Source organism: Echinops telfairi, unplaced genomic scaffold, assembly GCF_000313985.2.
Source record: "Echinops telfairi isolate 266 unplaced genomic scaffold, ASM31398v2 ScPeMD7_7469;HRSCAF=8507_1, whole genome shotgun sequence".
Lineage (NCBI taxonomy): Eukaryota > Metazoa > Chordata > Mammalia > Afrosoricida > Tenrecidae > Echinops > Echinops telfairi.
The window spans coordinates 81793453-81803893 of record NW_022111373.1 but is presented as its reverse complement, the minus strand read 5'-3'; the positions used below and the strand labels follow the sequence as shown (position 1 = coordinate 81803893).

At 42.4% G+C, this 10441-nt stretch overlaps 2 protein-coding genes across 3 annotated transcripts in view; both read left to right on the top strand.

Annotated features, from left to right (window-relative positions):
• Positions 1-6102, top strand: part of CCNB1 (cyclin B1) — an 8897-nt gene extending 2795 nt beyond the window's left edge. Inside the window, exons 4-9 of the mRNA XM_004703556.2 lie at positions 2783-2965; positions 3440-3598; positions 3952-4188; positions 4506-4646; positions 5310-5420; positions 5582-6102. Coding sequence (XP_004703613.1) covers positions 2783-2965; positions 3440-3598; positions 3952-4188; positions 4506-4646; positions 5310-5420; positions 5582-5689 — 939 coding nt within the window. The 3' untranslated portion in view covers positions 5690-6102. The remainder of the gene's footprint in view (positions 1-2782; positions 2966-3439; positions 3599-3951; positions 4189-4505; positions 4647-5309; positions 5421-5581) is intronic.
• A 1311-nt stretch (positions 6103-7413) lies between these two features.
• Positions 7414-10441, top strand: part of CENPH (centromere protein H) — an 18334-nt gene continuing 15306 nt past the window's right edge. The window contains exons 1-2 of one of the 2 annotated variants that reach the window (XM_045285141.1): positions 7414-7662; positions 9897-9952. In XM_045285141.1, the coding sequence (XP_045141076.1) occupies positions 7538-7662; positions 9897-9952 (181 nt within the window). In that variant the 5' untranslated portion in view covers positions 7414-7537. The remainder of the gene's footprint in view (positions 7663-9896; positions 9953-10441) is intronic. The other variant, XM_045285142.1, reaches the window with a different exon arrangement.

Genomic DNA, 10441 nt, shown 5'->3' with positions numbered 1-10441 from the left:
TTTCTCCTGGGGGCGCTCTTCCGGGGGTATTTGGCTGCCTTCTCAGTCTCAGGGTCTTGGGCCGCCGGAAGGTGGGTGACTTGCGGATCTTCTTTTTCGTGTGGCTGTGGACGCCTTTCAGCGCGGCCTTCTTGGCCTTTAAAGCCTTTGCTTTGGCTTCCGTTTTGGAAGGGGCAGTAGCTTCCTTCTTCGCCTTCCGCGCCATCTTCGTTTAAAGGCGAGGCTTTCAATTTTTAAATTTTAATTAAAGCTCATTGGGAAACTGATCTATAAAAGTCATTCACCCTAGCTTCTTGTGTCTTAAGGGTAAGAGATTTGAGGTTACTGCTTTAGTATTGGCCCTCTGGACACATAACACATAAAACATGTAGCTAATGATCTTTCTTCAAAACAGCTAAAGCACCAGCTCTTAAAACTTAGGCGTTCATATGGATTGTGATCAGAGTTGTATGAGCCCACAATAAAGTGATTAAAAAAATTTTTTTAAAAACCCAAACTTAGTTTTCTTCCGTAAACTTCTACCATCTTACATTTGTTCCTATAAATAATCTCATTATTTACTTGTCTTTTCTAACTTTAGATTTCCTTGAAGACTGTAGCCAGTGCCCAACATTAAACTTGACTTGAAGGTGCACAGTAATTGTTTGAACATTGTGAGAAAGGAAATGCCTCTTTACAGGGCAGTTAACTCTTATTAGCTGGGACAGAACTTGGATTTTGAGTAATGAGAATCAGTCTATGTTTTGAAAGAAAGATGTGTACCTTCTGAAGACTGACTTGCCCTTGGTGTGAATTATTCAGATGGTGTGCTGGTAAACAGATTCATTACCTATCAGTTACATCTGTAGCAGAAGGAGTCCTGGTGATTTAGTTGGTTAAACGTTGGGCACTTATTCAACCTCACGGTCAGCAGTTCAAACCTACCGGCCACTCGTCTCAGAAAACCCAAAGGAGTTATTCTACTCTGTTCTTAGGGTAACAATGAGTAGAATCAACTTGGTGTCAGTGAGTTTTTTGTGTGGGGGTGGGTGTGATTTATTTGCATTTTTCTGTAGCAAAGTCTAGAGTGTGGATTTATTTTCTTCTGTTTTACCTGTTGACACGTTTTGCCAACTTCAACAAACAAGCTCAGTCTAAGTTACTTTTAATATATTAACTACACCTTAAAGAGGAATTTAATAAGTCTGAGAAGAAAAATATTTTCCTTTAGGAAAATAAGGTATATTCAGCAGATTTTTTTCTCCCTTTTTTTTTTTAATCGTTTTATTAGGGGCTCATACAACTCTTATTACACTCCATACATACATCAATTGTGTAAAGCACATTTGTACATTCATTGCCCTCATCATTCTCAAAACATTTCCTCTCCACTTAAGCCCCTGGCATAAGGTCCTCATTTTCCCCCCTCCCTCCCCGCTGTCCCCTCCCTCATGAATCCTTGATAATTTATAAATTATTTTGACATATCTTGCCCTGCCCGACGTCTCCCTTCACCCACTTTTCTGTTGTCCGTCCCCCAGGGAGGAGGTCACATGTACATCCTTGTAATTGGTTTCCCCTTTCCAACCCACCCTCTGTACGCTCCCAGTATCGCCACTCTTACCACTGGTCCTGAAGGGATCGTTCACCCTGGATTCCCTTTGTTTCCAGTTCCTATCTGTACCAGTGTACATCCTCTGGTCTAGCCAGACTTGCAAGGTAGAATTCGGATCATGATAGTGGGGAGGGAGGAAGCATTTAGGAACTAGAGGAAAGTTGTATTTTTCATCCTTGCTACATCGCACCCTGACTGGCTCGTCTCCTCCCCAAGACCCCTCTGCAAGGGGATCTCCACTGGCCTACAGATGGGCTTTGGGTCTCCACTCCGCACTCCCCCCTCATTCAGTATGGTAAGATTTTTTGTTCTGATGATGCCTGATGCCTGATCCCTTTTACACCTCGTGATCGCACAGGCTGGTGTGCTTCCATGTGGGCTTTGTTGCTTCTGAGCTAGATGGCCACATATTTACCCCCTTTTTAACTTTTTTCGTGAATTGGTTAAAGGCATACAGAGCAGATCAGTTTTCCACTCAACAATTTATACACAATTTTGTCTCATGTCTTTAATTTCAATTCCCACCTTGTAACAGCTCTTATTACTTCCCTGTCTTTCCAGTCTTCCTTTCTTGACTCTTATGACTGAATTTTGCCTAAATGCTGCCCCTTTGATCACAAATGATTGATTATTATAAGGTGTGCATACTTTCCTAAGGTTATTGTCAACCAGATAGTCCTATCTGTTGTTTGGCTAGAAATTAAGCCATTAGGGTGAGTTTAGGTCCAGATCTAACTAAGTGGTATAGTCTTAGGGCTTCTACTAATCTCTATCAACCAATGAATGATCTTGGTCTTTTTGGTTTGAGTTCTGTTTACATTTTTCTCCCATTCTAACTAGTCCTCTCCCCTCCACCCCTACCCCCAAGCTCTACTAATATCCTTTTCAGAGCAGTTGGTAGCAGCAGGGCTGTGGACACTGTTAGTCCATTTGTCCACAAGACTAATTGATTCTTCAGTTTTCTTTCCTGTGCTGGGGAGAGGCCAATGGAAGCATTTTATTTAGATGCTAGCCCCTCATGAGCTTTCAACACCCCAGTCACCATGCAACCAAGTAAGATGTAGAGCATTTTCTTTGAAGACGGTTAAACAGCTGATTTGTGGAATCAGTACCAATCTAACCTTCATTCTTAAACCATAGTATGTGCTCCTCATTGCTATTGCTTCAAGAGATCTCTGTTGTTTCAAGGTGGATACTCCCTCTCTAAGCCCAATGGAAACATCTGGATGTGCCCCTGCAGAAGAATATCTGTGTCAGGCTTTCTCTGACGTAATTCTTGCAGTGAGTGATGTGGATGCAGAAGATGGAGCTGATCCAAACCTTTGTAGCGAATATGTGAAAGATATTTATGGTTATCTGAGACAACTTGAGGTCAGTACTGTCACTAGTCTCTCCCCACCCCCAACTACATCAAACTTAATTGAAGATATTTACCATTAATGGTTTACAGTAATTCAAGCAGGACATGGGCAATATTTCCAAATAGGTTACAATTTCAAAACTCTCCTTCAAATAATACCAAGACTGTTCTTTTGCTGGAATTTTCTCTTAATTCATAAAGCTTAGATTTTGGATGTATTGTTGAAAACTCTGAGATGGTAGGATGTTGTCTTTATTTGGGAGGAAGTAGAAACAATGTGAAGAGATGTGACTATATGAAAAAACTTTTGCACAGCCCTGTCTAATGTTTGCTTTTTCCCTCAGTGATGGAGTTGTTTCTAAAACATTGCATTAAAAACTAGCTTATACATTCTAAATGTTCCAGAGCTATTCTTTGCTAACTGACATCTCTGGAGAGCCATTTCCCATGAAACCGGCTCCTCATGATAACCATTTCTCTTGTAGGAAGAGCAAGCAGTCAAACCGAAATACCTAGTGGGTCGGGAAGTCACTGGAAATATGAGAGCCATCCTTATTGACTGGCTAGTGCAAGTTCAAATGAAATTCAGGTTGCTGCAAGAGACCATGTACATGACTGTTTCCATCATTGATCGGTTCATGCAGGTAAGCATGATTCATTAATTCAGCTATAGCCCTAATTTAGTTATAAACAGTTTTTCAGTGCTAGAACTCTCTAGAATGGCATTTCTAGAAGTTTGAAGTCTGAGTGCTTTAACAAAGCAAATTTATGCCTTAACTTCATCTGGCCTGATTTTTTCCTGCTGTTTATTGGTGGGAACAAACTCAACACTCCCTGCCATTGACTTGATGCGGACTCATTGGTGTCATAGTAAATCTGAATGTGTTTTGAGGGAAGGAGAGGGTGGCATTAACTGAGATTTTGTTTATGGGGGTATTTCAGTGTCTGTTTTTTAAACACATCTTACTTAATCATCCAATTGAAATTCCTGTTTCAGAATAACTGTGTGCCCAAGAAAATGCTGCAGCTGGTTGGTGTCACTGCCATGTTTATTGCAAGCAAATATGAAGAAATGTACCCGCCAGAAATCGGTGACTTTGCCTTTGTGACTGATCACACTTACACTAAGCACCAGATCAGACAGATGGAAATGAAGATTTTAAGGGCTTTAAACTTTGGCCTGGGGCGCCCTCTGCCCTTGCACTTCCTCCGGAGAGCATCCAAGGTTGGAGAGGTAAACCAACCAATCACTTGCAAAATCTCTGGTATGGCACATTTGGAGAGTACTGCTGCTGACCTGGTCTAACTCATAACTGACTACATACTGCACACGTGTAAGGGGGGTCATGGGGGTTAGGAGCAGCAACTAAACAATGCTGGCAAGGGATATCAGTATTCTTTATGACCAACCAGGCTGCGTATTAATGATGACATTAAGGCCTTTAGGAGCAATGTACTTGAGAGTTTATAGACAACATATCTTTTGTACTTATTTGTATGGACTTACTGAGAGACAATTCTGACAGCAGCAACCTATGGATTGTGTTACAGGTTGATGTTGAGCAACATACTTTGGCCAAATACCTGATGGAACTAACTATGCTGGACTACGACATGGTGCACTTTCCTCCTTCTCAGGTTGCAGCAGGAGCTTTTTGCTTAGCACTGAAAATTCTTGATAATGGTGAATGGGTAAGTTACAATCCCACAGGTAGGGAGCCTAGATTACCCAAGTTTAAAGGATACATAGTGGTATTTGCCTAAATATAGAACTTTAGTCATTAAAAGACAGCTCAAATGGCTCCTAAATAGAGGAACTTTTCGAAAAATAGGTAGTATAAATAAAAGATATATACACACACACACCAAAGAAATGTTTGAAAATGATAATGCTTTTATTTCGTTGCCAAATTTCCTTTCTATATTAATATCCCTTTGGGGAAGGCAGAATGTCTTGTAATTTCCATATTACAGATGAAGAAATTCAAACCAGATAAAAGAACTTAATAAATGTGTGTTCATATTCACTAACAAACCTTTCTACTATGTGAGAGGCACTAGGTGCTATCCTAGACTAGGAATATAACTTAAAAATGAGAACATTTATCAAGGAATGTGAGCTTTAGCATGGGCAAGACCTCAGTTACCATAGTGAAATTGGGTTTGAGTACATCACTAATAAGGTTTACTCAAACCTTATTATACGGAAGCATGAAACAAGGATTTCTAGGAAAGGAATTAAATTTTGCTTGTGATGAGTCCTAGAACATCCATGCCTCCCTCTTAACAGCTAGAAAGTATTTTATAAAATCCATTGTAGATGAGCATTTTTAACACAAAGATTTGTTGTCTTAGACTCCAACTCTGCAGCATTACCTGTCATACACCGAAGAATCTCTTTATCCTGTTATGCAGCACCTGGCTAAGAATTTAGTCATGGTGAATCAGGGGCTTACAAAGCACATGGTAAGTCAGTCAATAGCATTCTAAGATGCTGGGCCAGAGGAGGAGCAAATACTACTACGTGCCTTGAGTTGATTAACTTCTTTTAAGCGTTTGAATATCTATACCTTTGTCTTGGGATGTTTGTAGTATTTTCTTTAATCAACACTGCTTTTCTCTTCCAGACTATCAAGAACAAGTATGCGACAACTAAACATGCAAAGATCAGCACTCTAGCACAGCTGAACTCCGCGATAGTTCAAGATCTAGCCAAGGCTTTGGCCAAGGTGTAACTTGTGAACTTGAGTTGGAATATTTTAATATCTATAAATAAAGTTGGCACTATGTGCTGTCTGTACATATTATATGATACACTTACATTTAATAAAGTCTATGGCTCTTTTTACTTTTTATAACTTAACTCATTTGGATGTGATTGCTTCCTCATTTGTTGCTTCCTAAAAGTTGTCTTAAAGGAATGGTTGACTGAGTATAAAAGAAACAACTGGTTTCACTTTACCATGTAACCTAACTAATGTATATCATCGTTGCCTAATGGTTTTTAAATACTTGGTGTTTCTTGTTTTATGTACCTGACTTTTTACTTTACTAATGTGAATTCCTGAGGTGGTAAAGACTTTTATTTAGTTATAATCTGAATTTCCATATGGCGTGTAAACCAAAGTAAAAGTCCTACTACCTCCCACTAGTTCTCTTGTTTTCCTTTTCCTTTGGGTGATGGTTACCATAGTTCTAAGTCTACGTGTACCACTATCCTTTGAATTGTCAGCTGTACATAATACCAACCTTTTCATATTGGGGATCTAATTTTTTTTTCTAAATTAAATAAAACGTGCTCAAGACATAAAACTATGTAATTTACTTCACCTGAAGGATGTCAACAGTGGGGATAGCCTGTGAATTAATTGTAAACTGACTTTCTAAAGCATGCATGTCTACGTGTATTACATTATATTACATAGTATCATTAGGGGTATTGAGCTAATTCCAGAGCAACCTTATGTACAACAGAACAAAACTGCTTAAGCCTGTTCATGCAATCATGATTGAGTCATTGTTGCAGCCTCTATCAACCCATCTCATTCAAGGGCTTTTTTTTTTTCTTCCAGAAAGCAAAGGCATTAATTGTCCAACTTTTGCATGCATCAGAAGTGATTAAAAATGTTTCCCGCCCAATTTAATCCTCAAAGTGACATCTTAGCATTTACTTCCTTTGCGTTTAGAATTGCCCAAACTTATACGTGTTTCCTTTTACCCTTGCTAACTTCCATCTCATCCCTACTGGGATAGAGGAAGAAACCAGCATTGTGTGGTCAAGCGTAACTCGGGAAACTCCGCTCTCTTGCTTAAACACCACCAACATAAGGAAAAATGACCAATCTGGTGTTAATATATTTATATTCTCCGTGCTCCCTTCACTTCCAGCTCAACGGTAGCCTGCTAGACAAGCAGGCGCTGGGGGGGCACCCAAGTCCAACAGGCTTGTGGGGTAGTGTCCACGCAGGGGGTTCTTAAGTTCGGGGTTGTGCGCGCAGCTTGAAGTTCGCGCTCCGGTGTCTGTTCTACTTTGTTCTCGGGGATTGTGGGTAGTTGGCCAGACTTCTGAGCTCACATCAGAAGTCCTATGCATGACGCAGCCGGCGCGCACCCCGCTTCCCAAGGCCGCAGGGAAGTGCGTGCTGACGTAAAGAGACGGAGGGCTGTCCCGGAAGTAAGCACGTCGGTACGGGCTTCCCAGCTCCAGGCAGGCGCACCGAGGAGCCGGGAATGATCCAAAGGGCTGCAGCCCAGACCTCAGCCCGCCGTCTAGCTGATGCTTAAAAATCGAGCTTTTTAACCAGTGACGCCATAATGATTTCTTAGAGCCCTAAGAAACAACGGGGAGGGGAAAAAAAAATAGAAAAGCACGCTGCTGTAACCATGGCAACCGGGTCAAGGGGCGGGGCCGAGAACGCCGGCAGGGGGCGGGGCCGGGGCCGACGCGTTTGCTCTCCCGCCCTTAAGCTGAATTATTGGCGGGAAAAGCGACTCTTTCCGAGGCACGCCCCCCCCGCCCCCCGCGGTTCCGCTTCAGTGTCCCTCTGCCTGCCCTGCGCGGCGGCTGGCCTCGCCAGCCCGCTATGGAGAAGCCGCCGGAGGAGGAAGCCGCCTCCACGCGCGAGGACATCGGAGGGGAAGGCGGGCAGCTGCAGGCGGCCGGCGCCGCGGAGGCGAGCGAGGAGGACCACACGACCTTGCTGCTCAGGTTTTCCCTCTGGCCCGGGGCCCAGTGGGCGTCGTGGCCAACAGCTCTGCGCAGGCCGCAGTTCGAACCCACCAGCCCCTCGGGGGGAGAGCGATGAAGCTCTCCGCTCCCGCAAAGATTGGCAGCGTCCGAAACGCCCAGGAGCGGTCTGCTCTGCCCTGTAGGGTGGCCCAGGTGGCAGTGAGGGTCGATTCGACGACAGTTTCGTTTTGCACATTCCCTAGGGCCCTTAGGGAGCCCTCCACAGCCCTAAGACCCTTTGCTCACGTCCCGGGGCCCTGGTTCCCGGCCAGACGTTGCGCGGGGCATCCAGGCCCTGAGGAGCTAGCTGGCGGCGGGAGTATCCCGCCCATTCTCTTATAACTGTGAGCGTCTTTGAGCAAAACGCTTGCTTGCTGGTTCCTTTTTCACATATTTTATTGGGTTTTCCGTGAATGCACAGCTAAATTAGACCCCAGTTCTTCGATTTTTCATAGTAGGAACTTGTTCAGTGACATTGGTTACCTTCCTCACAAGTACTTCAGCCTTCTCTTAATTTTTCTTCTGGTTGTTCCATTTCCAGCCATCACGTTTCCCCACTTTCCTTCTCACCTCTGCTTTAATGGTTGGCCATTTGGCCTCACAGGTGGGCGAACAGTAATCCTGGATGATAGTCTTCTAATTTAACCAAAAGGAGACCTCACGGAATAAATATTCAGTTCAAGGTTTGAACCCTTAGTTTCAATTGGTTCGTTCAGTGAACCTGGGCCAGTTCCATATTTTTCTCCCATTTTATTAGGATCCAAACATTGTGGCCTTGATCCTAAAACTCAGACATCTAATTCTTTGGATCTCAGAGCAGAGGAGGCCACAGTTTAAGTTCTTGCTACTTAAGTTTCTTAGCTACTTAAAGTCACTGCCATCGAGTCACTGCAGACTCCTAGCCACCCTTTAGGGACAGTAGAACTGTCCTTGTGAGTTTCTGAGACTGTAACTGTTACCAGAGTAAAAAGCCCTCAGTTGTTCTCCCGAGGAAACAGCTGGTGGTATCAAACTGCTGACCTTGCAGAGCACAGCCCAATGCTTAAATACTACTGCCACCATGGCACCTTAAGTCACAAGGAGGAACCCTAGTGGCATAGTGGGTTACCACAAGGTCAGCAGTTTGAGCCCACTGGTTTCTCAGGAGAAAGAAGAGGCTGTCTGCTCTGGAAAAGAAACCCACAGGGGCAGTTCTACCCTGTCCTGTAGGGCCACAGTGAGTTGGTTGGTTTTCTGTTTTGTTTTGTTCTTGGTAATATTATAAGACAATTCAGAATTAGAAAACTACCATGCAAATGTGAAGCATTCTGTAAATACAACTAATAATTACTTTTTTAAAATTCACTGTTTTATTTCTATGTTAGGAGCCCTGGTGGCATAGTGGGTTACTTTTTGTGTTGCTAACTGCTGGGTCAACGGTTTGAATCCACCAGCTACTCCATGGGAGAAAGAGGAGGCTATCTGCTCCCATAAAGATTTACAGCTTCAGAAACCCCCCAGGGAGTTCTATGAATTGGAATAGACTCACTGACAGTGAATGAGAATTACTCTTGAATTAGGTAGAACCATAGGACTATGTGAATAGAAACAGTATGAATTACTTACCTGTCCAAGGATCAGCATCTTTATTATTTCTCTGGATTTCAAAAGATTACAACCTGTGTTTGTTAATCATTCCAGAGTTTACTGGCTTAACCATTGTGGTCTTTCTTTTTTGTTAGCAGTTCTTTTTTGTTAAGCCCATTTCAGCCTGGCCTACTAAGCAAAAATTCAAAATCAAATTTAAAAATTAAGAACAGATGCTGTTTTCCCATTGTATTTCATTTTGTGTCTTCCATTGAAGTCTTCAGTTTCTTGGTGCTCAATTTTAGGTGCAATGAGGCTTATTGTACCGGGAGCATATTCTGAGATTTTAAAGTTGACCCATTTTGTTCTATCACCTTTTGAAAACAGATGAGTTGGTCTGTCACGTGAGACCAGTACCATTGTTGGCAGTGAATTCTGTTTCATGGCCACCCAGTGAGTGTCAGTACAACTGTGCTCCAAAGGGTTTTTAGGGGCAGGTTTTTCGTCTGAGGTGTCTCTGGGTGGACTCGAACCTCCCACCTGTAGGTTGCACTCTGAGTACTTAAGCAGGTACACCAGGGACTCCTTACTGCTGGTGAATTGGAACTCAGTCAATAAATTGGCTCTCTTGTTTTGTTTCCCCTCAGACTAAGAGAACAGACAAAACAACAACTCTTGGAATACAAATCAATGGTTGATGCAAGTAAATATTTTCATTTTAAATATTTTCATTTCCAAACAAAATTTTGTGAACTTGATGATAAATAGTACTCTAAGGAAAAGAAAACCAGTTTTACAGAAATTACTGATTTAGGGAATGTGAAGTGTGCAAACTAATGCAGCATGAGGCAATTTGTAGGAGCTTCAAAAAGTTTATGGAAAAATGGAACTGAAAGATAATGGAATTTTTCCATGAATTTTTTGAAACCCTTTAGGATAAGGCTCACCCTGAACCTTAGGAACTACTTAAGGAGTTAATACACTTAGTGTGTATATATATTTTTCTTTTAAGTCATTTTATTGGGGACTCGTACTAAACTCTTATCACAATCTACACATACATCCATTGTGTCAAGCACATTTGTACATTTGTTGCCTTCATCATTCTCAAAACATTTGCTTTCTACTTGAGTCCTTGGTATCAGCTTCTCATTTTCCCCCTTCCTCCCCCAACCTCTCTCCGTCATGAATC